Source organism: Apodemus sylvaticus, chromosome 21, assembly GCF_947179515.1.
Source record: "Apodemus sylvaticus chromosome 21, mApoSyl1.1, whole genome shotgun sequence".
NCBI classification, from domain to species: domain Eukaryota; kingdom Metazoa; phylum Chordata; class Mammalia; order Rodentia; family Muridae; genus Apodemus; species Apodemus sylvaticus.
Genome location: NC_067492.1, coordinates 36,245,618 through 36,272,580, shown reverse-complemented (window position 1 = coordinate 36,272,580; position 26,963 = coordinate 36,245,618). Strand labels below are relative to the sequence as shown.

At 48.1% G+C, this 26,963-nt stretch overlaps 1 protein-coding gene across 1 annotated transcript; it reads left to right on the top strand.

Annotated features, from left to right (window-relative positions):
- Nucleotides 1-1,160: 1,160 nt before the first annotated feature.
- LOC127671868 (metallothionein-1) lies at nt 1,161-2,348 on the top strand. The gene is made up of 3 exons (XM_052166920.1): nt 1,161-1,375; nt 1,821-1,886; nt 2,122-2,348. The coding sequence occupies exons 1-3, from the start codon at nt 1,348-1,350 to the stop codon at nt 2,211-2,213; spliced, it is 186 nt and encodes a 61-aa protein (XP_052022880.1). The 5' UTR covers nt 1,161-1,347; the 3' UTR covers nt 2,214-2,348.
- Nucleotides 2,349-26,963: the final 24,615 nt, after the last annotated feature.

Here is a 26,963-nt window from a genome sequence, read left to right as displayed (position 1 = left end):
TGTTACCAACCCAGTGGATAGTTGGTTAATGGAAAGACACTTGTTTCTAACCCCCTTATGAGGAGGAGGAGAAAGAGGAGGAGGAGGAGGAGGAGGAGGAGAAGGAGGGAGAGGAGTGTCATAGCCCAGGACTGATGAACCTACGGATAGAAGGACAGCGTCAGAGACCTTGGGACAAGTACAGGAGCATTAGTGTCAGGCAGTACTGGTTCACAGCCCATAGCACCACTGACTGGTTTATATACAGCCTGGCAAGTCACCTAACCTATCTGAATCCTCTGTCCCTGTGTGTAAATAGAATTTGCATCTCTATATAGATATTAAATGAGGAATTGCTTCGACTCCTGGTTCTGGCCTTCATAGACATATTGCAGAGTGGCTGGTGGTGGTTCTACAACATTTAAACAAAAACCCAAGTCCAAGGTCATGTAGCTCAGAAGTGATGGTATGCATGTACCAACGGTATAGCTGTTCCCTTGCCCTAGTCACAAGGCCTGACAGCAGAATCTAATGTTACTCAAAAGTCAGAAACACTGAAAAAATAAATAGCTGCCTTTTTATCTAATGCAGTCCCTGGATATCACCTAAAATGATCCCTCTGGAGGGAGGGTACCTCGGTTTTTAAAACCAGTCTGAAGTAGAGCAGATAGGTTAAGGTATGCTACCCCCAGCCCTGGACGTGCCCAGATGCGCCCCCTAGTGGAGTAGAGAATAATGTTGCGATGAGTTCTGTTGGCCCTGTTGCTGTGTCCAGGAGGAAGGGTCTCAAGGACCATGATGGAAGGAGACAGACAATAAGGAAAGGGAAAGTTGGTAATCAAGACTAGTCTTTATAAAACTGTCTCTTCCGCTTCTGCTAGCTTCGATCCAGAGATCCAGTTCTGGGTCGCTGCCCAGGAACTCCCGGAAAGGAGAAACCGAGGAGAAGCTGCGAATGGGTTTACGGAGACAGTTGGGTTTCCCGGGGTGAGTTCTCGTAACACACCGGAGCAGTGATGGGCCGTAATATCGGGGAAAACACTACAGGGACATGATGTTCCACAAGTCACACGGGTCGCCCTACCCGGGCCAGTGGCGCCAAAGGGGCGGTCCCGCTGTGCACACCGGCGGGCGCTCGGGGGAGCTCTGCACCCCGCCCGAAGAGTGCGCTCGGCTCTGCCAAGGACGCGGAGCGCGTGACTTAGCGCGGGCTAAAGTAAACTGCCTGCTGTGTGCAAACCCTTTGCGCCCGGACCGCTCCAAGGACTATAAAGAAGGCAGGAGGTCCGCTAAGCGTCACTACGACTTCAGCAGCCCGACTGCCTTCTTGTCACTCACACCGTAGCTCGAGCCTCACCAGATCTCGGAATGGACCCCAACTGCTCCTGCTCCACCGGTAAGACTCCCGATCCTCCGTCTTTAGAATACCCAGTTAGGACTGCAGAGCGGAATCCCCCAGTTGTAGAGGCTTGGCTGGAATAGGTACCTTTAGTTGGCGATTCATTCTGGTCCTTTCTAGAATCCACTCTTCATTAGTTATAAATGCGCCTTCATTAGTTATAAATATTGTCTGAACGGGTCCTTTGGCGGGTTGGGACTAGGATTAAGGCTCGCAAATGTCTGGTTCCTGATTACCCAAGTAGTGGGGACTTCTGGGTTGAGTCCCAGGCATTACTAAGGTTATCGTGGGTTACCGGGACTAGGAAAAAGGTGGGGGACCTTTGGAGTGGGGCTAAGCAAGGCTCCTTGAAGTTTTGAGTAGGACTTAAGTGAACTGAGCCGGGACGCGTGGTGTTGGCCACTGTTGTAATCCTGCCTTCTCACCGCTGTCTTCTCCACAGGCGGCTCCTGCACTTGCTCCAGCTCCTGCGGCTGCAAGAACTGCAAGTGCACCTCCTGCAAGAAGAGTGAGTTGGGATCCCTGGGTGGTGGTTAAGGTTGAGGGCGGGGGAACTCCTACAGAGCTTGCCCTGAGAAACGTCCTTTGCTTCCCGTGGCCATTGTATTGTCTCGGGACAGAGCTGTGCCAAGACTAATCAAACCCAAAGTCTCCGCTGGGGGCCAGAAGCAGGTCTCCAGCCAGGCCTGTGTGACAGAAGGGACTAGAAAGCCCGCTCTGACCTCTTTCTTCTTCCTTTCCAGGCTGCTGCTCCTGCTGCCCCGTGGGCTGCTCCAAATGTGCCCAGGGCTGTGTCTGCAAAGGCGCCACGGACAAGTGCACGTGTTGTGCCTGATATGAGGACAGTGCTGCTGCCCCCACGTGTAAATAGTATCGGACCAATCCAGCGTCTTCCCATACAGTCCCTCCCTGTTTACTAAACCCCGTTTTCTACCGAGTATGTGAATAATAAAAGCCTGTTTGATTCTAACTCTGGTTTTCTTGGTGTGCTTTAAAAATAAGAAACCGGGGTGACGGGTTGATTTGATAATCTGGGGATCTGGTTTTGGATTCACTTGTGCCTTTACCTCCTGCCTCTGGACCCCAAAGAGGGGTAATAATGTCTTAGGGTAAAGGCAAGTTATCCCATAAGTTTCCTCATATGGTAGACAGCAGCTGTGTGCTGAGTCAGATCTGTGTTAGGGGGAGGCATGGAGGGTGGTCCCGGGAGACATAGTGTCTCATCCTTGAAGCCCGGAAAAACTTTCATTTACATTATCTTGGGATTCCGGTTTCCTTTCAGATTGTTGGGTATATGGACCGGGGGGGGGGGTGTTGAGGGAGCTGGGAGTGCAAAGATTAATATAGGGTGTCTAGAATGCTAGGCAGGGACTGACACTGAACTATATTCCAGCCCCCCCCCCTTTTGGTGGAGAGATGTTGTGTTAGAGGGGCTTTGTTAGCCACTTTGACACAAGTTGCTTAACTTGTCCTATAACTCATTCGGGCAGCAGCCCAGTCTGACTTTGAATTTTTGATTCTCCTGCCTCAACTTCCCAAGTACCTGGGATTACAGGAGTGGCCGCCACCAGGCCATTTAAAAGTGATAGAGTGTGGCTCAAGCCTGTAATCAAGGCATTTGAGATGATGCAGCAGCAGGAGAGTCAGGAATTCAAGGCCAGACTAGGTCTGAGGGCAGCCAGGGCTACTTGTGACCTTATCTCAAAAGTGTTACAGAGCAGGTCACAACTCCCAGATGTTTTGATCTCCAGCCTTCTACATAGTTCACTTTTACATGTGCGTGTATCTGTGCCTGTGCGGTGAACGTGGAGGCCTGAGAGCTTCACGGTCCATCTTACCTTGTGAGACGTGGATCTTTAGCAGGACTTAGAACTTTATTTCTGCTAGCCTGGATGCCAGCAAACCCTGGGATCCACCGCTCTCAGCTCAGCACTGGGCTTACACACAGACGTGGACTGCCCCTCCTGGCTTTTTAAGTCAGCTAAGGATTTACACTCCAGTGAGTCCCAAGTGTGGGCAGCCAGCACTCTACTCCTAGGCCCTGACCCCCTACTGTTTTTATTTTCTATGCACCTTAGACCAGATGTTGTACTTTTTCTTTTTTTTATGCCCCCTCGCCCCTGCTTCCCTTGCACCCAGTCAGATGTTGTATTTTCTAGGTACCTCAAACACCCCTGCCAGGCGCACCCTCTGCCCTCAAGAAGTTTGCACTCAGCTCAGTCACACCCTATAATGTGACACTGGGGTACATGATACTATTTGTACAAATTAAGTTCAGAGAGCACGAAATACACTTTTTGAAGATTTGACAGGAGGCCAGTAAATACTTGAAAGTGATTAGCCAGTTCACACCGCTGCTCACTGACTGTGTCCCGTGTGCATGAGGGAGCTCAGAGATGACCCCTGTGACACTAGCTCCCTCCCCGGGTTGGGCCTCCTCTGTTGTGACTTAGGTGGCAGTTCCTTGCAAAGTCAGAATGAATTTGCTCTTTCAAATTCCAGCACTGACCAGGAACTGAGGACCTTCCCCACGTTTGTAGTCTTCCCACGTTAAATGAAGTACTTTGTGTCGAAACCCTCCAGTGGACTAGGGAGCGTTCACGGGCTATGGAGATCCTAGGATAGTTTTAAACCAAGAGCCCATGCCTGTTTCTATCTGTTGTATAAACAATGGAAGACAGAGACAACATCCTGTGTTTGTCCACTTTCTAGGTACAAGGGAAATGGAGCCAAAGATGGACCTGGGGAGGGGGACAAAGACAGGCAATGTCACAGAAGCAGATGTGACACCCGCACACACTAACCTCACTCTCACTTTGATGGGAAAAGCAAGGTGACAAACATAGTGCAGTGCTGAGGGTGGGAAACTGCCAGGACTAGGTTCTTGGAACTTTAATAGGGAGGAAAGACCCGCGAACTTGCTAGAACTGGCAAAAAAAAAAAAAAAAAAAAAAAAAAAAGCAGGGTGTTTGCAAGGAGCCTAGAGCTGAGCGCAAAACCCCGCCCCCTGCGGGCGGGCGCAGAAGCAACGCCCCCGCCGGGTGCAACCTCTGCACGCGGAGACTGCGCCCCGCGGGAAGCTTGCGCTCGGCTCTGCCACACCCCGCAGTGCTATGGCCGGGGCGACAGAGGGCGGGGCTGTCGCACACGACCCAGAACTGTGTGCAGACTCAGAAGCTGCCGGGCTTTTAACACATTAGGCTACCCAGGGGGTGCTTCAACCTCTTCAACTTGTTGAGAGTGGATCCTCGGTGTGGACATTCTGCACAACACAGTCAGCGGCGAGCCAGCTGAGGGTCTGGGCAGGACCTTTGCTCGCAGAGTGGGACTTTAACTTTGGTTTCCATGTGCCTCTCAGAAGCGTAGCTGATTTTTTGCTCATTTGTTTTGGACCTCAAATCATTGCTTGGCCTCCAACTGCTCCTGTGTCCCTCCTTCAGAGCATACTTTTTTCTGAAATAATAATAAAAAAAAAGTATTAGCTCAGGACACGCCCAAGACTAAGGTCTCAGCACCAACAGGATGGAGTTATTTAGCCCAGAAGGTCAGAGGGCAGGGAATAAGAGACAAAGACAGGAGGCAGAGGAAATAGGGAGGGCAGGGTGGGTGGGCTGCCTCTGGAAAGAGAGGAGACAGGCTTGGCACACAGGAAAGTTGTGGTTTATAAGTGTACAAGGGGAAACTCTGTGTTAGGATGAGGTGTTTAATTTTTACTGGGCGTGTTAATTGGGTAAGCCAAAGGCTTTTGATTGGCACACTTCAATACTTTGATAGCTGCGCCTTGGTCCTAAGCCTCAGGAGGAGAGATTGACCAAATAAGAGAACACACCTTGGTGGCTAGCTCTAGGAATAGGATCCCATGGTTTTTCAGCAGGACAGAGGGGATGGGGGAGAGGGGCAAGGCCTGCCAGACTCACGCTTGCCACAGCTGGCCAGAGTTCCTTCATTCTCATTTCTGGATAAAGTGGGCTCCTTACTGTACGTCCCTGGTTCTCTCTCTAAGGAGCCCATTGCTAGTTTCTTCTCCCCCCTCCCCCTCCCCAGCAACTTCACCACAGTTTAGCACTCACTAAGCTCCCACTCCTCCTCCTTTCCCTCAAGATTCTCATTTCAAGGGAGAAAAGACTGGGCTCTAGCCTGCCCTGTCTGTCATCACCCCTGCACTCACCACACTGGAGTACCTCACTCTTTCTCCTGTGGGAAGAACATCTGAGAGTGACTGTTCTTCCCAGCAGTAGGGTGGAGAGGTCTGATGACATGCGTCTGTGTGTCTCACGGGAGGCCAGGAGGAGAAGGCTAGCCCAGACGTGCACAGAGATGCTGCCCTCCGTGGGCCTGCCCGCTCTTGCCTTTGTCCCTAGCTTACTGCTTCTCTCTCCTCCACAGGGTGGCTCCTGCAGCTGCACACTGTAGTGTGCCTCCAGCCAAAGAGCTCAGGGCTGGCTGAGCTTGGTAGGGAAGATGGGACTGGCTCTGTGACTCTGGGGACAGTGGCTGACCTTTAACTCCTGAAGACCTCTGCTCCACTCCTGGATTTCTGCATCATCTTTAGGTCCCAAGACTGGGTAGCCTGTTTCTATTGGGATGCAAACCCTGAAGAGCCCAGGTCTTCATTCAAATGTCTCTTCACATGGGGCAATGGTGGCACACGCCTGTAATCCCAGCACTTGGGAGGCAGGCAGATTTTTGAGTTCCAGGCCAGCCTGGTCTACAGAGTGAGTTCCAGGACAGCCAGGGCTACTGTCTGGGAAAAAAAATATCTCTTCACAGGAGTATGAGGCTGTGGGCTTGTCATATCAGTGCTTGGGAGGTAGAGGCAAGAGGATCCTAAGTTCAAGGCTAAGTCAGACCCTGTTCATCGAGAAAGAAACAAACACAGAACGAATACTCCTTTGGCGTGAGGCCTGGAAAGGTTACCATCGCCACACTCCTTCCCCTCTCATCTTTCTGAGGCTGCTGCCATGCTGCCCTGTGGCTGCTCCAGATGTGCCCGGGGCTGCGTCTGCAGATGGACAGCTGACAAAAGCACCTGCTGTGGCTGACAGGACCACTGTTCACTGTTCTGTTCCCACCTGGAAAGAGAGCTAGTGAAGAACAGGATTCGTTCTTCATACAACTCTGCTGTGTGTGTGTGTGTGTGTGTGAGTGTGTGTGTCAAGTACGTGAACCACAATTAAATTTGATGACCTCATTCGAATCAGGTTTTCTGTGTGAGGTTGGGAGAAGGGCCTGAGGTGAGGGATTTAATGTTAGAGTCCCACCCCTACACACACACACACACACACACACACACACACACACACACTACACAGGTACATTGGCTTTCATCTCTGGCGTGTAGGAGAGTGGGAAAGATGTTGGTGGGAGGTAGAACATCCTAAAGGCTGCCCTGGACTCAATTTGTAGACCAGGCTGGCCTTGAACTCAGAGAGATCCCTCTGCCTCTGCCTCCTGAGTTCTAGGATTAAAGGCATGCACCACCACACCCAGCGGCTTTCTTACCCTGCTTTAGTTCTCACCAGGTTGAGATTACAGTCTCTGATATTGTGGTTAGAAAAAAATGTTCGCTGAGGGTGTGCATTGCACACACCTTCTCCAAGATGAGGGTCCCACATTGTGAACTGCCGTAGGTCAGACATCGACACGGGGATATACCAATGTCCAGAAATCCTGAAAGGACACTGGATAGTCAGGGAGAGCTCCGGTCATGTCCTTTTCTGTGGGAGGGAGTGCTTCCTCGAGTCAGGATGAATTTGCCCCTTCGGATTCTAGCTCTTAGCCATTGTGCTGGAATGTCCCAAGATTTGGAGGCAATTCTCCAATTGGGAATGTGGCGATCGGCTCCAGAGAAGGTATTGCTTGTCAAGGTGTGTTGGGAGGTGGTGAGCCTGCAAGCCTGGGGAGCCCCAGGGAAGTTCCGAACGAACTAGTGCCTACGCCATGTCCATCAGCCCCTCCACACTTAGCTATAGACAGACCGTGAACTCCATGCCCGCCTACTGTGGTGCAATAGGGAAAATCAGGGCCACATGTGAGGTATGGCTGGGAGTGAGAGAAAAGAGGAACAGAGCAGAGGAACACAAAGGTGACAGACACTAAAGACCAATCCCTCACAGTTCATCAGAGCTCAGCAATTCTGGAGCACGGACTCCAAGCCACCAGGGTAAGGTGACATCTATCATGATGTACGGGGGTGGGGGTCGGGGTGTGAGGGTGAAAAACTGGACTGGTTTTCTGGAATGTGGGTGTGAGTGACATCCAGCAAACTCAAAGCAACTGGGAAGGGCCTTCCTGGTGGCGAGGAGGCCCAGGGGGCAAGCAAACTGTTATACAAGATAGAGCCCGGCGCGGGAGGAGGGACTCCGCCGTGCGCAGAGGTTCTGCACACCGCTCTTCCGGTGCGCTCTGCACTACCCAGGGCCAGGTGCGGATGACTCAGCCAAAGAGGACACCGGTGCTGAGTGCACCAGGCCACTGCGATTCTTGGAAAGTGACCGGCACTGCTCCAGGCTCTAAGCTGCCCTCTCGTGGTCACCTGCACCTCCGCTTGGACCTCTATCTCAGCCAGGGCCTCTATACCCGCTTAGATCTCCATCTTCACACAGTCTGGAAATAGATCCACTGGGCGGCTGGGATGTGAGCCCTGGAATGGGCCTTAGGATTCCCAGTTCCCAGAGACAACACTGAATGTGCCTAGGTGTGAGGAGGTCGGTGAACTCCGTTCGTCCACTGATTTCTCTCTAGCCTGAGTTCCTGATAGCAAGCATGTCCACCCTGAACGTTCCTCCATGTCACACTTCAGGCTTGGGGCTCAAGCTACCCCATCTTACATCGCTCAGCTGGTTGGGGACGTCTACCCCGACCCAGGGCTCCGTGTGGTTCTGGGAGTCTCGGTGCAGGGGGAGGGCAGAGAGCTGAGGACCTCAGGTCCTGACTCCAGTTGCTGGCATCGTGGGCTCACGTAACATCTGGGACTTTCCTTCGTGCAGTAAACCTGAAGGGCACTTGCCCTTGCTGGGAAACTGTCCACAGTACCTGCTGCCGACTTGAGTCGCTAAGCCCTGTTTTCAGGTGGGGCTGATCTGCACTTTTCTCGGGTCCCCCATCTATCTGCAGATAGAGAATAGTTTCCAAAGCGGATCCCATGGGGTCAGAGGCAGAGCTGCTTTGGGGCCTTCTGTCCTGCACTGCGTCTACAAAGGGTCATTAAGTAGGTGCAGCTGCTGGGTGTGAGACGGGGCAGTGCTCCCCACAACGTCATGATATCTACAAGTTCGACTCTAAATAGGATTAAAACTGACAGTGGGGTGCACAAAGTCCTACCTGTAACTAAGAAACTGTTTACTGTTTGTTGATAACTTCCTGGAGAGAGAAAAATCACTCTGATGGCGTGACACTCAACATGCCCCAGGAGTAGTTTGCTAACACTAAGTAGATGCCATGTTTTTTGCTAGGTTTTATTTCCTTTGATTTTTTCTTTTTTTTTTTTTTTGAATAGGGTTTCTTTGTGTAGCCCTGGCTATCCTTAAACTAGTTCTGTAGAGCAGGCTAGCCCCAAACTCAGAGATCTGCCTGCCTTTAACTCCTGAGTGCTGGGATTAAAGGCATGTGCCATACCATTACTAGCTTGATATTTTTCTTTAAAAAAAATTCTATTTTATGTGGGGGTGTTCTGCTGCCATGTGGGTGCTGGGAATTAAACTCAGGACCAATAGAAGAGCAGCCAGTGCTCTTAACTCTGAGCCATCTCTCTAGCCCTGATTTTTTTTTTTTTTTTTTTTTTTTGAGACAGGGTTTCTCTGTATAGCCCTGGCTGTCCTGGAACTCACTCTGTAGACCAGGCTGGCCTCGAACTCAGAAATCTGCCTGCCTCTGCCTCCCAGAGTGCTGGGATTACAGGTGTGTGCCACCACCACCCGGCCAATTTTTTTTTTAAGAGAGAGAAAGAATGTGAAGTTGGGTGGATTGCAGGAGGTGATCTGGGAAGATTCGAGGTAGGAGAAAGAATATGATCAAAATATACTGTAAGAAATTCTCAGAGAATAAATAAAACAAAACCAAAAAATAGCTACCGCATGATATATTCCTTTTCCTGTGAAATATGTATATGAGTACACTGTCACTGTCTTCAGACACCTTAGAAGAGGGCATCCCATCCCATTACAAATGGTTGTGAGCCACCACGTGGTTGCTGGGAATTGAACTCAGGACCTCTAGAAAGGCAGACAGTGTTCTTTTTTTTTGTTGTTGTTTTTGTTTTGTATTTGTTTTTTGGTATTTTTTGGGTTTTGGTTTTTAGTTTTTTGAGACAGGGTTTCTCTGTGTAGCCCTGGCTGTCCTGGAACCACTCTGTAGACCAGGCTGGCCTCGAACTCAGAAATCCGCCTGCCTCTGCCTCCCAGAGTGCTGGGATTACAGGCGTGTGCCTTAATTCAATATATTCTTTCTTTACATTTCAAGTGATTTTTTCCCTTTCCTGGATTCTCCCCTCCCTGAAAGTCCCATAAGCCCTCTTCCCTCCCCCTGTTCCCCAATCAACCCCTTCCCACTTCCCTGTCCTGGTAATCCTCTACACTGCTGCACTGAGCTTTTCCAGGACCAGGGGCCTCTCCTTCCTTCTTCTTGGGCATCATTTGATATGCGAATTGTGTCTTGGGTATTCCAAGCTTCTAGGCTAATATTTGCCTGGCTGGTGCAAGCCTTTAATCCCGGCACTTGGGAGGCAGAGGCAGGCGGATTTCTGAGTTCGAGGCCAGCCTGGTCTACAGAGTGAGTTCCAGGACAGCCAGGGCTATACAGAGAAAAAAAAAAAAGGCATGTGCCACCACCTCCCAGGGAGCAGTCAGTGCTCTTAACTGCTCAGCCACCCCTCCATCCCCTCCTGGTAAATATGTCAATAATAAATAAATAAACAAATAAAAAGCTGCGTAGACTATTTAGGTTCCAGCTGCCTCCTGCTGTGTGAAAGTGACACTTGGCAAGGGACTTGGTTTCAGTTGCGTTGCAGGAGATTCGAGTTGAAGGAAACTGAGGTGAGCGCAGTGAGGGCAGGAGTCTGGCCACGTTGGGAGCCATCTGGACACTTCTCTGAAGCAGAGGGGGGGAAGAAAAGGGGGGGAGAAAAAGTCTGGCTGCCAGGCAGAGTCACGGCTGGTCAAGGCCTGTTGGCAGATTCCCCGGCCTGCTGAGGCCTGGAAGGATAAGAAGGGGTGCACCGGGGGTTCAAGGCTAGTGGTCGGAGATTCTGTTGACCTTGGGGAAGGAACAGAGAGGTTTTGGGGATGGGAACAAATATCTTGTGTACATGTTAGCAAAATTCTTTCTGATAGCTTGTGGCTTTGCTTCCCACGGTACTGGAATATGAAAAGGCTATGAGAAATATACTCGGGGCTGGTGTGGGAATGGCCAGCAGCCCTCCCATACTTGTCTCTTGCATCTTTTTCTTTCTTTCTGTAATCATCCTCACGCCCCGTCAGAGGACAGTTCGACTTCGCACCGGCCAGATTGATACAGGTGCGCAGTGTTCTGTAATCTCCTCCGCCTTGGGCGCTTTGTGAGCTCTGGAAGGAATTTCCTCTATTCTCAACAGTCAGCTGGGGATTCCTGCTGGCTTGCACATCTGTGTCACGGTATACACACAGCAGCCACTTATGTGTACCGACTGTTTACTTTAAGTCTGAGGCTCCTGGTGGGGAGAGGAGTGTGGAGCTTACTAAAGACAGAAGATTATAGGACAGGAAATCTTGCTTTAAAGAAAAAAGAGATGGGGAAAAGGGGGAATAATAAAAAGCAGGCATGAGGCAGGGGGATTGCAAGTTCAAGGTAGGTGTGGGCTGATGTGCAGGACCAAGTCAAACAGAGAACGGCTTCCATTGGGAGTGCAGAGGCCAGCCTGAGTGGGCCTGAGTGCGGGGGGTGCCCCTTGCACAGACTGAGAGCTGGACCCCCAAGGAGGCACAGTTGAGCATTAAGGGACACCTTGCTGTGCTCTGGAAACAGAAGGCCAGTCTGTGTCTGGTGTAAGGGGGAGGAAGGGAGAAGCTTGTGTTCCTCTGAGGGACAGATGGACAGAGATCCCAGGCCTCCCTCCTCCACAGCGCCCATTCTGGCTGCTGGGCTGCTTCACTGCAGAGCAAGTTCTGAAGCCAGCATCTCCCGGCCACCACTATTCTCATTTCTTAGATCTAAGATAGATCTGGAAATCAACCTTCTTGGGGCAGCAGGCAGCAGCAGGCTGGTCTCATGGAACTGGGACCTGCATCTGCATTTATTTTAATTAATTAATGGGTTAAATTAATTATCCACAGTGCTGGGATCGTGCCCGTGGCCTTGTTAGGGATGTGTTCTACCACTGAGCAGCACACGACTATCCCAGGAAACTCTTTTCAATGAGTACTTCAGGTTACAATTCATGGAAGCGTCATAGAGAACCACTGGGGAAAATAAAATGGTCTCTGTCATTTGTTTTCTCTCTGGTCTTAAGCCCAGACACTTAAAAATTATTATTACTATTGTTGTTGTTGTTGTTGTTCTAGCTGTTGTGTGTGTGGTGTGTGCTTGTTAGTGTAGGTGTTTGTGAGTTTAGTGTAGGTGTTTGTGTGTTTAGTGTAGGTGTGTGCTTGTTAGTGTAGGTGTGTGTTTAGTGTAGGTGTTTGTGTGTTTAGTGTAGGTGTTTGTGTGTTTAGTGTAGGTGTGTGCTTGTTAGTGTAGGTGTTTGTGTGTTTAGTGTAGGTGTTTATGTGTTTAGTGTAGGTGTTTGTGTGTTTAGTGTAGGTGTTCATGTGTTTAGTGTAGGTGTTTGTGTGTTTAGTGTAGGTGTTTGTGTGTTTAGTGTAGGTGTGTGCTTGTTAGTGTAGGTGTGTGTTTAATGTAGGTGTTTGTGTGTTTAGTGTAGGTGTTTGTGTGTTTAGTGTAGGTGTGTGCTTGTTAGTGTAGGTGTTTGTGTGTTTAGTGTAGGTGTTTGTGTGTTTAGTCTAGGTGTTTATGTGTTTAGTGTAGGTGTTTGTGTGTTTAGTGTAGGTGTTCATGTGTTTAGTGTAGGTGTTTGTCTGTTTAGTGTAGGTGTTTGTGTGTTTAGTGTAGGTGTTTGTGTGTTGTCACCAACCCCCTGTGTTGGGGTCAAAGGCACAAACCACTGCGCATGGCTTCTTATGAGGGTCTTAGGGAACCAAATTCAGGTCCCCATGTTTTTGAGGCACAGCCTTTACTGACCGAGTCACCTCTCCGGCCCCATTACTGTCAATTTTAAGTTCACCTACATAGTAATACCTACATTTTGGTATTTTGTTTTTCTTTTTTCTTCTTTCTTTTTTGCTGGGTGGTTGCTGGGAATTGAACTCAGGACCTTAACCACTCTTAACCACTGAGCCATCTCTCCAGCCCACATTACAGTATTTTCACATCTGTGTCTCATTGTATTTGTTTAAATTCATTCTTTCTTGTGCTCACCCTTCCTCACTCGGCCTCTACCTCTGACTCAGCCAGAGGAGTTTGTTGTTGTTGTTGTTGTTTTCTACCCAAGCTGGTATTTGAAGCCTCTCCCCAACCACGTGATTGCCTGTACTGGTGACAGATAGAATGTGGAGTTGCCTGGTGGAGGTACTCAGGTATATGGCGTGCTATATGGAGCTATCTGTCCCGTTGTCATGGAAACCAACCCAGGCAGCTATACACTCCCATTGGTCCTGCATGCTTGTCCATCCAGTGTGGGTGGTAAGCTGTTCCCACCACCATCTCCCTGCAAAAGAATCTGGGGTAAAGCCTTGTGGGCCATGGCCAAAGGCTTTTCTGTCTTAGTTTAGGAGCCGTGGTGCCAGGGTTTCAGACGTACCCAGCCACTGCTCCTTGGTAACTCTGTTTTGGAGAAGTGTGACTGCCAAGCCTCTAAGGGGACAGGAACACAGTGTCCTCACTGGGCCTGACAAACAATCACTTAACGGGCAGCTTTTTTTCTTTTTCAAGTCATGTGTGAAAGGGCATCCTTGATTATTCGCTACCCTGATCCTGAGCCCTCCCTCCCCTGGGGCTGTGCAGAACAGGGCAGTGGTAGGCCTCTGCTGGTGACATAAGATGACAGGTAAATGGAATGCTTTTGATGCAGGTATTTTTAGAATAGCTTGCTTACTTCCAGAAGCTTCGGTACACCATTGTGAAATACCCTGGTGATGTTGTGAGGGACATGGGCTGTGGAGCCAGACTGCCTAGCTAGACCCCCTCCCCAACTTAGGATGTCAAGTGGCCTGTCTTGAGGACATGTCTTAGGATGACATGTGGCCAAGTCCCACGTCTCATCTTGGGGAGCACACAGGGCTCCTCTGCGGGGCTGCCATGAACCTGAATGTGGCTAAAACAGTCCCTGGCACATAACAGGGGCTCAGGGACCAGCAGTCATGGTGTGTGGCAGTCAGCAGGTGATCCATAAATGCTCTCTGCATTAAATGAGCACATATTGGACACCTTCTGGCATTCAAGTACTAACCAGGTCCAACCCCTCTTACTTCCAAGAGGAGAGGAAATTATAACACAGATCCCTTGCTAGAAGTCTTCAAGGCTCTGTTTCTTCCAGAACAACCCAGTCCTAAAGGATGAGGACCAGGTGCTGTGAGGTCAAAGAGATGCAGACAAATCTAGAATTAACAAGTGACAATTAATGAGAGAAGTGTGGTCCCAGGCCCCGTAATGTCCAGTTTGGTACCCCACAGTTTGACTCAGAAGGGAGCTTATGGGCTATAACAAAAGTGAGTTGACACTACTGGAATGTAACTGGCTTATCTTTTTTCTTTTTTTTCTTTTTGGTTTTCTCGAGATAGGGTTTCTCTGTATAGCCCTGGCTGTCCTGGAACTCACTCTGTAGACTAGGCTGGCCTCGAGCTTAGAAATCTGCCTGCCTCTGCCTCCCAAGTACTGGGATTAAAGGCGTGCACCACCACCGGCCAGCGTAGCTGGTTTATCTTAAAATGACCGTGAAGAGTCAGGTGTAGCCCGCCAGCCTGATCTGACTGGAAAGCCTCATAAACAATTCTACCTTATCATCTCACGGTTTGTAAAGAAACTGTGCAGGGACCACTAAACTAGGGTTACCCCGGGATGATCACAGGAATAATCAAGATGGCTGCAGTCCTGTCAAGCCGCACCCACACCGTGTAATTCGGGGATCAATGACCACTTCCGAGTATTGCTTCTGAGCTGGGACAGACAATTACAGGGTTTGAACATCTCCATCTCGAGAAGGCCCCCTCCCTGCCGACTCTAGGATAGTCTGTGTGCAACAAGCTAAGACAGACATGCGGGACTCTTGGGAGAAGCCAGGAGGTCAGAAGACACACCTACTTGTTGGTAGACCCTGCTATTAAGATAGCAGTCTACTATGTCCAGATAACTTCTGAGCTTGGCACAAAGTGGAGGACTCTCTTTCTCTGAGGGGCTTTCTCTTCTCTGCCTGACCTTATGTGGATCACATGACCTTCACACCCTACACCGGCGGGAAATCGTGTAGCCTGTGGCCAAGGTTCCAACCTCCATCTCTCCCATTAAGAACCTGTCGGGCAAGCGCCTGGAATGCCTCTTCGTGTAAAAGAAGCATTTCCAGTTTTTCCTCTACCACCAATAATGTCCTCTCACCCTGAAAACCACTCCCCACAGTTCATATGACCTTTGTTTACCTCTAATTAAAAGAGCAAATGGTTTCACTGAATACGGTCTCAGGTCAAAAAAGCTCCAAGGCTGAAATCCCGGAGGAGCCCCGCCCAGCTTAGCTGGACGGAGATCCTGCCACTCCCGCCTTCCCGGCTCCGCCCCCTGTCCCCATCCTAATCCCTTGAGTGCAGGACACCTTGAGGGAGGAAGCGGAACTCAGAACCACACCACTCACGCTCTGTTTATTACACGTAGTGAGAATGTGTGCGCCCATGTGTGTACACCTGGCATGAGACAGGTATACAAGTCAGACAACATTTTTAGGAGTTGGTTCTCTCCCACCAGGTCCTAGGGATCAAATTCAGCTCGCCCAGTTTGGCTGGAAGGTACCTTCACCCACCGAGCCATCTTTAAGGTCCCCCCTCACTCCTTCACATGACCACTACTTGCCCACAGCAGGGAAAAGCATCGGTGGATGGGGGAAGGGGGGAGCAGGAAGTTAAGTCTTCTGAGGGGTTGGCATGATACCCTACCCCACCCTATAATCCATAGTGGGCAGAAACAAGAGAAACCAGTTAGACTCTCTCTTCCAAGAGAGGTCCTGAGTTCAAATCCCAACAACCACATGGTGGCTCACAACCATCCGTAATGAGATCTGATGCCCTCTTCTGAAGACAGCTACAGTGTACTTACATACATGAAACAAATAAATAAATCTTTTTTTTAAGCCTTTTGGGATCAAGTATTACCTTCAAAACCTAGGGATGTCATCAGATAGCATCACCACCACTACCACTACCACCATCACCACCACCACCATCATCATCACCACCACCACCACCACCATCATCATCACCATCACCACCACCACCACCATCATCACCATCACCACCACCACCACCATCATCACCATCACCACCACCACCACCATCATCACCATCATCATTATTTGTTATTGTTGTTGTTTGTTTTGTCTTTTTTTCCTTTTTAGAGCTGAAGACTGAACCCAGGGCTGTGCACTTGCTAGACAAGCACACTTCCACTAAGCTAAATCTATCTATCTATCTATCTATCTATCTATCTATCTATCTATCTATCTATCTATCTATCTTCTGTTACTATAAGAATCATAAAACTGCTTCTATATGGGAACATGCAATCTGGGTATTTTCCATGTATGGTCACTCAAATTTGACACCAGAATAAGGTATCTCTTATTTCCTTTGAGGTAAGAGCTGTGCTTTCTGCATTAACAAAACATTCGTCGCGAGACACACAGGGAGTTCGGCCCACTACGAAGCAAAGGGAGCACTGAACTCCCTGGGACTCTCCTGGAGGGCTGGGCTTCTTAAGGGTTTTTGCAGGGTCTTTGTTCCCCTAATTTAGGCTTGGTCAGTTTGAACAAAGAGAGCAGGTGATAGACCCACGGCTTTGGTAACCACATCCGGTTGCCAGCCTTGCACTTGATGGGTTCACCACCAGGCAGGGCCTACTGGCCTATGGCCCTTGTTTAAAGATGGTAGGCCTTGGTCTCTGGTCAGGAGGGTAAAGAAGCAGCTTGGGTTCGCCATCTTTGTTATCTAGCGGTGGCGTCTCACCTCCTTGTCTGTCTCTCAGGACTCTATCTGAGTCTAGGCCCTCACCAGCACTCAAAGATGCTGAGGCAGGAGGTTTGCAACACATACAAGCTAGCCTAGACTACTTGGTGTGTTCCAGACTAGCCTAGCCTAGGCTACAGAATGAGACACTCAAGGAAAAAAAAAAAAAAAGCCAGGCATGGTAGCACACGCCTTTGATCGCAGCACTCAGCAGACAGAGGCAGACAGATCTCTGAGTTCCAGGCCAGCCTGACCTACATAGAAATAGTGAGGACCAGGCCAGCTGAGACTACATAATGAGACCATGTCTGTGTGTGTGTGTGAGTGTGTGTGTGTGTGTGTGTGTGTGTGTGTGTGAGAGAGAGAGAGAGAGAGAGAGAGGGGGCGCGTAGGAGGCCTGGAGAGCGAGAGTATAGGAGTGTGTCTAGGCAAGAGGCTGTGTCCCATGCACAGCCTGGCTGGGGTGCAGAGTTGACACAGCCGATATCATGCCTTTAGCCCTGCCACCGCCCACTGTTCCCGGGAACAAGGTAACCTCTCCATTGGATTATTCTTCCCACCTATGACCCGCCCACCCCCTCTGAGGAAGTCCAGCTGTCTTGAATAGGGAGAGAGTGGACCTGGCCACCTGCAGATTCTCTAGTGGGACCCGGGGACTTGCCGACCCCTGGGATTTCCCCCGGGAGCTGCTTTCTATGCTAGTTAGAGTCTTGGCAGGAAGACAGTGAGTAATTGGGCGAAGCTTAATGAAGAGATTGTTTACAAGCGAGTAAAAAAGACTCAAGAGGTTCAGTGCAGACTCCCAGGTCTTGGGACGCAGCGGCCAGGCTGGCATGAGTCCAGACAGCAGCAGCCTGAGAGGCTGTGTCAACATCAGCTGTGACCAGCTACCACTGGCCCTGACAAGATTGAGCCAGGGGAATATAATCTAGACCGGCCCCCTCTCTCCCACCTCTTTGCCAGTTATACTTAGCCAGATTTTGTCTCTGTGACTTCCGGCTGTAGAGAATCCATAGATCACTTGCCAAAACCAAGCTAACTTTTTTTTCTTTTTTAAAAAAAATTATTATTGTTGGACGGTGACATTTTTTTTCTTTTTAAAATAATTATTATTGCCGGGTGACTTTTTTTTTTTTTAATTATTATTGCCGGGCGGTGATGGCACACACCTGTAATCCCAGAACTCTGGAAGCAGAGGCAGGCAGATTTCTGAGTTCAAGGCCAGCCTGGTCTACAGAGTGAGTTCAAGGACAGCCAGGGCTATACAGAGAAAAACCCTGTCTCGAAAAAACCAAATCCAAAAACAAACAAACAAACAAACAAAAAAACAAGAAAAAATTATTATTATTTTTTTAAATCTAGGAGTGTTCTGTCTGCATATATACCTGTATGCCAGAAGAGGACATCAGATCCCTTTATGTCATAAGCCACTATGTGGTTGCTGGGAATTGAACTCAGGACCTCTGGAAGAGCAGCAGTGCTCTTAACTGCTGAGCCATCTCCTACCCTCCTCCCCCAAATCCAAACTAAGGATAAACTCAGCCACACCAATTTCTCCTTTCTCAAAGGACATCCATCAAAGATACTTGATGTAACTATGAACCCCAAGACCACAGTACGGATGCTAGGTCCCAACTCTAGGCTAGTTTCTTGGTTCCAAGAGTGGTCCCCTGGTCCCCACCTTTTCTTCTCCCAGCAAACAAGTATTGGCTTCATTGCACTGACCACACCCAGAGTCTGGGCTGACATCCCTTTGGTGAGGAGGAAACTTCTGGAAGGGCACTTCCAGGGCACTGCAGAACTGCCCACTGATTCTGAGTTTCACTGGCTTTATCCCAGGGCCCCAGACTCAGGCAGAATAGACAGAAAGGCTCTGTATTACCTCCATTCCTTGTCTACACCTGTGAAACACACTCATAGAAGCTGTTTCTCCCATCATGGCCCGGACTTTCCGGCCTGAGAAAACTCTCCCCGGGCAGAATTCAAGTCTGTGTCAATAATAAGTAGTTCCTCAGAGACATATAGGTCATGTGGGCCTGATGGGCCGATGGAAAAATCAACACTGAATCCCCAGAGCAGGCTCCCAAGGGCACAAGAGGCCAACGAGGGGAGCCCAGGGCTACCGGCGTCTCTGTGCCCCCTTACCATACACACCTGCCCCAGAGCCTGCCCTGCCTGACCCCGTGGAGGAGACAGAATGAGAAAACACCTGGAAACAGAGTCTTACCTGCTCACTTCCAGGGTAGTAGGGAGCCCGGAAGGCTAAGGGGCAAAGCCGTGATGTGCTCATTCCTGGTACTTGCTCTGTCCCGTGGTGAACCCGTGATGAGGCCCAATTAATGATAAGTACGGCAGGCCTTTCCCTCCTGCAGTGCCGAGCTTACGGTTTGAGGGGTGACATTAAATACACACTTCAGAGCCAGTACTGGGGAATCTGCCTGTGGGGGTCTCAGGCTTCCTGTGACGCTGGTCTCCTTTTCTTTTTCTTTTTTTTTTTTCCGAGACAGGGTTTCTCTGTATAGCCCTGGCTGTCCTGGAACTCACTCTGTAGACCAGGCTGTCCTTGAACTCAGAAATCCGCCTGCCTCTGCCTCCCAGAGTGCTGGGATTACAGGCGTGCGCCGCCACCGCCTGGCTTTTTTTTTTTATCCTAAGGTGAATCTGTGTATCTGTGTCTTGAGCGCATTGGTTGTTTCTTCAATGGGTTTTCATTATTATATTATTATTTAATATGTATGGATGTTTTATCTGCAAGTGTATCTGTATACCACATGTGTGCCTGGTGCCACAGGAGGCCAGAAGAGGGCATCTGCTGGAAGAGTAGTTACAGTTGTAGGTTACCATGTGGTGCTGGGACTCTAACCCAGGTGCTCTGGGAGAGCGGCATGCGCTCTAACCACTGGACCATCTCCACAGCCCTGTTTCCTACATTTGCTTTAAGTCAGGTTCTCACATAACGCAAGCTGGCCTCAAACCCGATACGTAACTACGAATAACCTTGAACTCCTGCCCCTCCCGCTTCCATGTGCTGGGACTACAGACATCTGTAATCAGGCCTGGTTTTATGCGATGCAGGGAGCCAGCCCAGGTTGTCTTGCCCGCGAGACACTCACTCTGCCGACCCAGCTGCGTTCCCGGCTTGTGTGTAGTGAACTAGTCTGGGCTTTACTCTGGTTTTCACCTGAGGCTCTTCCTGTTCTCGGACTGCGTCCAAGATACACAAGCATCTAGCCGAGGTGTCTCCTGAGACCTCCCGGTCTCACACTTCCCTTGCTTTGATGACCTGGGCGTCTCTCTATTGGCCTTTATTTTCCCTTTCCTTCCTCCCTCCCTCCCTCCCTCTCTCCCTCCTCTAAACAGTAGATGAGGAGAGCCCAGTTCCTAGTAACACTGATGTTGGTTTTCGGAAGCAAGATCTCCTTGTGTAGCCCAGGATGCTGTTTGATGATTTAGATGATAATGCTTTAGATCACATGTTTTATGATTTAGATTCTAATCCAATGTTGCTTCATTCTCTTGTTCAGACCATGGCAGTCTCAGCCATTGGGAAGGCCTCCAGTCCGTTCCTGGGCCCTTTCCTATACATCATTGTAGATGAATCTATCTATCTTTGTTTCTTTCTTTGTTTCTTTCTTTGTTTCTTTGTTTCTTTGTTTCTTTCTTTCTTTCTTTCTCTTTTCTTTCTCTTTCTTTCTTTCTCTTTCTTTCTTTTTCTTTCTTTCTCTCTCTCTCTTTCTTTCTTTCTTTTTTTTTTTGTTGTTTGTTTGGTTTTGGTTTTTCAACACAGGGTTTCTCTGTGTAGCCCTAGCTGTCCTGGAACTCACTCTGTAGACCAGGCTGGTCTCATTCTCAGAAATCCGCCTGCCTCTGCCTCCCAAGTGCTGGGATTAACATTTTCTTCTCTCCCCCCTCCTCCTCTCTCTCTGACAGGACAAACATGAAATTGTGTGTGTGTGAGGTGATTTCTCAGTGCTTGTTTAAAAAAACAAAACAAAACTCCAAGACATCAAAACAAGAGCCTTGTGACCTCAGTTTCTTAAAAAAGCAAGGGGCTGCTCTTGGCTTCCCTGCCCCTCCCAGGGACAGCAGATGGGAGCGGCTTCTCTTCAGAAGACTGATTACAACCGCCCATCGCTATTTGTTGATAGGCCTCTGTGGAAAAGCATGTTTTTGCTGTGTGTAGATTGCGCTTCAGCTGCAGCTTTAATCCTAGCACTCAAAAGGCGGAGGCAGGGGCTGGAGAGATGGCTCAGCGGTTAAGAGCTCCGACTGCTCTTCCAAAGATCCTGAGTTCAAATCCCAGCAACCACATGGCTCACAACCATCTGTAATGAGACCTGAAACCCTCTTCTGTGGTGTCGGAAGACAGCTACGGTGTACTTTACATATAATAATAAAAAATAAATCTTTTAAAAAAAAGGCAGAGGCAGGAGGATCATTGTGAGTTGGAGACCAACCTGGTCTACAAGGCAAGTGCAGGACAGCCAGAACTATACAGAGACATTCTATCTCAACAAAACAAAACAAATATTCTTGTTTCTTAGATCTGATGTAAATAGCTAAACATGTGTACATCTTTATCCTCCCTTCTAACAATGTAGAACAGTCAGCTCTCTCCCTGGGAACACTTTCTCTCTCAATTCTCAAGACACAGTTAGCATATCAAATGATACCCAAGAAGAGGGAAAGAGAGGGCCCTGGTTCTGAAAAGAGTTGATCCAGCATTGTAGGGGAGTCCAGGACAGGGAAATGGGGGGGGGGGGGATGATTGGAAAATGGGTGAAGGGAAGAGGACTTATGGGACAGATGGGGAGGGGGGAACCGGGAAAGAGGAAAGCATTCAGAATGTAAACAAAGAATATAGAAAATTAATTAATTAATTAATTAATTAAACCAAACCAACCCAGATCAGGGGGAAAAAATCAACCTCAGAGGCCAGCAGGGGCTGCTTTCTTAGATCCAGACTTAGGGTGAGACAGCTGGTTGGCCAGTCCGGGGTGCACTCCAGAATACAGCTTGCTTCAATTGGACAATCATTATTATTTATTTATTTATTTATTTATTTGCTTAAGTCCCACCCTCCCTGCTCCCACTCTGGTGTTAGGGATGGAACCCAGACCTCACACACACTAGGCAAAAGCACCGTCACACAACTCTTACCAGTACTGCCCAATTTCACCTTACCAACGTGATGGTACTTAACAAACTTGGGGAGTCACGTGAAACAGCACACTGCTGTATCATATTGCCCTCGAACAGGGCCGGAGACTATCATAACAGGCCGGTGCCTGTATCCCAGCACTCAGGACGTTCAGTGCTTGGATCAGTTCAGCACCTTGATGAAAAGTTCAAGGTAATCTGTCTGCATAATAGATCTGAGGTCAGCCTTGGATACATAAAATTTTATTTCAAAGAAAATTTCAGCTGCATGATTTAACCATGGTTATCCTGCAGGACAGCACAGATCCAAGCTTCTTGAAAGTTGAAGCTGGGATTGACTTTATTTGCTGGGCATTTGCTGCCACCTGCTGGTTCATTCTTTTCATGACAAGCTGGGGACATGATTTAAGAGTCAACAAGCTAAGCAGGCTCTCCTCGGATGAGGGATACTGTGCTGAGGTTCCCAAGCTTAGTCAGGCATGCATACTGCCCCCGGGGAAAGACTTTGGAGTTGTGGGCTGCTATAAGCTTCATCTGCCAATTTCCCCGGGGCTCATTTTTTTCTTTTTTGTTTAAGGATATCCATCACCCCTTCCTTCAGAGGTCAGAATACACTTCTTCTTCTTCTTTTTTTTTTTTTTTGGTTTTTGGTTTTTGGTTTTTTTCGAGACAGGGTTTCTTTGTGTTCCTGAGTTCCTAGCTATCCTGGAACTCACTCTGTAGACCAGACTGGCCTCGAACTCAGAAATCTGCCTGCCTCTTCCTCCCAAGTGCTGAGATTACAGGTTTGTGCCACCACCGCCCGCTCAGAGTGTGAGAATGTTTTTGAGAATTTCCTCAAACACCTAGATGGGATTTGACATATTTATGAGGCTTAAACTGGGGATATTTTATATTAAAGGCCTGTTCCGTTTGCTTGTTTAGGTAGCTTTTGCTTTTGAAGCAGGATACATACATACATACATACATATATATTATATATGTGTGTGTATATATACATTATTATACATTATTACACTATATATATATATATATATATATATATATATATATATATATATATAATGTGAGTACACTGTTGCTATTTACAGACATACCAGAAGAGGGCATCAGATCGCATTGTAGATGATTGTAGATGATTGTAGATGGTTGGGAGCCACCATGTGGCTGCTGGGGGTTGAACTCAGGACCTCAGGAAGAGCAGTCAGTGCCCTTAACCACTGAGCCATCTCTCCAGCCCTGAGCAGGATCTTTCTCTGTCACCCAGGCTGGCCTCAAACACCTAGCTTAAACCTCTATATTACCATCTGGTGATTTGACCACATTTCTTCTTTTAATTTTTAGTTTATGTGCGTTGGTGTTTTGCCTGCTTGTATGTCTGTGTGAGGGTGTCGGATCCCCTAGAACCGAAGTTACAGACGTTTGTGAGCTGCCATTTGGATGCTTGGAATTGAACCAGGGTCTTTTGGAAGAGCAGACAACTGAGCCATTTGTCCAGGTTCTTGACCACATTTCTTCACAACAGGCACGAGAACATAAATTTAAACAAATTACTTTTGGTGTGTGTGTGTGTGTGTGTGTGTGTGTGTGAGAGAGAGAGAGAGAGAGAGAGAGAGAGAGAGAGAGAGAGAGAGAGAATGAGGATGTGATGCAGGAGGAATTGCAGTGGGCAGGTGAACTTCCTAGGGAAGGTCTACCAATGCACAGCCGCAATGGATATACCTCAGAGAGGCACGGCTCACCTTGGGGTTTGTCCCGGGATTGGTTCTCCACCCACCCCACCCCACCCTGCCCCTGATACTGGGTTTCTCTGTATAGCCCTGGTTGTCCTGGAACCCTGTAGACCAGGCTGGCCTCGAACTCAGAAATCTGCCTGCCTCTGCCTCCCGAGTGCTGGGATTAAAGGCGTGCGCCACCACTGCCTGGCTTCCTGGATTGCTTCTTGATGGTGCTGTGCCTTCTCATGTTGTATCTAGCTAGCATGGTGTGAGCGGGCATGGGAAGACCCTCACTACCTCTAGCCTGGTGTGGCTGCTCTGTGGGGACAGTCCTCTCTATTGGGCAGTTTCCCTGAAGATCAGTGTGAAGATGGACAGACTTCCATAGAATAACGCTGTTTAAGTGAATTAATGATTTTACAGAAGTCCGCTTTAATGTAAATAGTTTTAGGAAGTGAGGGTAGGAAGGCTCGGGAGATGGTTTGGATTGTTTTTGCCAGAAACATATAACAAAGATAAAAATAATAGTGGAAAGTGCCCCCCCCCTTTGGGAGGGCTACACAGGCTGGATATAGAACACAGTGAGATCTCACGCAGGTTGGGCCCATACACAGACTTGTGGAGAGAAAAATAGGTTTGAGCAGGTTAATGATCAAAGAAAACTGTTCCCTCTGGGTTGGAGCTGAGTTTCTTGATTTTGTGATGTAAGGGTGTGGTCACAGGCTTCACTGTGCACCATTGAAAGGGCAGGGTTATGTACAAAGAGTAAACGGCCCTATTTACTCTGTCAGAGTAGGAGGAGATAGGTAGCCAGATTAGCTAAATGAGGCTTCAAAAACTAAGACATAAAATAAACGACTTAATTCTTGATAAATACAAACTGTCCTTGGCTAGCATAGGGAAAAGCTAGCTACAGTAGGCTTGCTACTTAAGGCTTCTTTAAAACTTTGTTTTTTGTTTTTTGGTGTTTTTTTTTTGTTGTTGTTGTTGGTTTTTTTTGTTTTGTTTTGTTTTGGTTTGGTTTGGTTTTTTTGGATTTGGTTTTTTTCCAAGACAGGGTTTCTCTGTGTAGCCCTGGCTGTCCTGGAACTCACTCTGTAGAACAGGCTGGCCTCAAACTCAGAAATTTGCCAGCCTCTGCCTCCTAGAGTGCTGGGATTACAGGCGTGCACCGCCGCTGCCGCCACCACCACCCGGCAAACTTTGTTAATCAATGACAAAAGAATTATTGCCTTAGAGTTCGGATGAATATGTGGAAGGAAAGATAGACAGGAAATGTATAGTTAGGTATGGGTTTCAAAAAAAGAATACCTAATTAGTAACCATGTTGCAATTTCTCCTTATATAATGATGCTAATCTGTTTTCCTAGAATATGGTTTTGTGGTGACTTCTTTTTTTTTTGAGACTATGTAAATTGTGCTTCTGAGTTGATCTTTTTCCTTATGAAGAGAATTTTTTCTGGGGTGGTATGAAAAATCTAAGAGAAAAAATAAAATTGCTGGAGCCTTGAGTCATCCACCAATTGTGTATGTGTATTTGTGTTTGTGTGTATGCATGTACCTGTGTATATATGTGTGTGTGTATATGTGTGTGCATGTATAGGTGTGTGTATATATAGGTGTGTGTATGAATATGTATGTATGTGTGTATATGTGTGTGTTTATATGTGTATGTGTGTGTGTTTATGTGTGTATGTGTGTGTGTTTATGTGTGTATGTGGTCCTAGAAAATTAAGTTTTGCTCCCTCAGAGAAAAAGCCCCCTGAGTAATTAGCTGCTGGCCCCACATGTCCCCCTCAGTACCTGACCTATGGAAGCTGGCCTTTGTCAAGAGGACAACGTTACAGCGTTAGTTCTCTCCTTTGGCTTTTAAATGCAATTTCAAACTCAAGCCGTCAGTCTTGTAGAGCAAGCAGCATTGAGCCATCTTTCCAGTCTGAATCTTTAAAAATGAAGTCTTTACTACAAATATTAAATTGCAAGGTATGGACTTAAAAGTCAGACAGTACAGAATTAGACATCAAAGATCTCTAGCTCTCTGGAAATAGGGATTTTCTTTGAAGGAAACCTTCCCCCCCCCCCCCCAACTTGACACAAATTGAGTTACCTGAGAAAAGAAACCTCAGTTAAGAAAATGCCTCCGGGGCTGGAGAGTTGGCTCAATGGTTAAGAGCACTGACTGCTCTTCTAGCGATCCTGAGTTCAATTCCCAGCAACCACATGGTGGCTCACAACCATCTGTAATGGGACCTGATGCCCTATTCTGCTGTGGCTGAAGACAGATACAGTGTACTTACATTAAACAAACAAACAAACAAACCTTTGAATAAAAAGAAAATGCCGCCATCAGATTAGCCTAATTGATGTGGGAATAACCAGCTACTGTGGAAGGAGGCATCTCTGGGTCCTGAGGGATTGTCTAAGACAGGTAGCAGAATGTGACCCTGGGGGACAAGCCAGCCAGCAGTGTCTCCACAGCCTCAGCTTCAGTTCTAACTTCAGGTTCCTGCCCTGAGTTCCTGCCTGGCTTCCCTCTGTGATGGACTGTGAACTGTTAGCCGAAACAAACCTCCCTGAATTGTTGTTAGTAATGGTGTAGAAGCACATTAGGACACCATGTAAAGGCCATTGTATAATGGTAGCAAAAGGTGTTTTGTTTTGTAACTTCATCAAAACATTCTTTTTTTTTTTTTGGTTTATTTATTTATTTATTTATTTATTTATTTATTTTGAGTTAGTGCGCAAAACAATGTAATAACTTTCTATCTTGGATTCTCAGGCCCAGGCATAATTTGATTTACATTGCCCTTAATTTTTACCTTAAAATAGGCAAGGAAGCAAGGTCACCCAAGGGCATTCAGAAAGTAAGAACCAGGCTGGGAAATTCCAGATCAGAACTGACAGCGATGGTTATTAAAGGTTCCAGTCAGACAGGAGTTAATTCCTGGTTCTGGGTCTTTTACCAGGTGTGGCACCTTTGGACCTGGGGTCCAGCCCTGTCACTGTCACTTGCTAGTCATATGCCTCTGTACCTAGAGAACAATGCCGGACACACTGGGGTCTTTTTGTTTGTTGGTTTGGTTGGTTTTGTTTTTGGGTTTTTTTTTTTTTCTCCCTGAAGCAGGGTTTCTCTGTGTAGCCCGAGCTGTCCTGGAACTTTGTAGACCAGGCTAGCCTCAAACTCATAGAGATCCACCTGCCTCTGACTCCTAAGTGCTGGGATTAAAGGCCTGTGCCACCACCATCCAGCAGAGTGGAACCTTGTTAAACCATGAAGACAAACATTGGTGGTGGAACTTTGGGGATGCAGGAGGGGAGGGGTGTCAGGAGACCCCAGAGTGGGAAATGATGTATTCTCCCCGTCCCCAGTAGGAAGGAAAGGATGTATTCTTTTTTTTTTTAATTTTATATTTATTTATGTACTTATTTTTTTAGTGCTGGCAATCGAATCCACGACCTCAAACATGCTAGGTA

Bases quoted from the DNA above. Each gene is read 5' to 3' on its own strand.
- LOC127671868 (XM_052166920.1), top strand. From the start codon at position 1,348: ATGGACCCCAACTGCTCCTGCTCCACCG. The intron at 1,376-1,820 runs GTAAGACTCCCG...TCTTCTCCACAG, and splicing joins CAACTGCTCCTGCTCCACCG to GCGGCTCCTGCACTTGCTCC. The intron at 1,887-2,121 runs GTGAGTTGGGAT...CTTCCTTTCCAG, and splicing joins GTGCACCTCCTGCAAGAAGA to GCTGCTGCTCCTGCTGCCCC.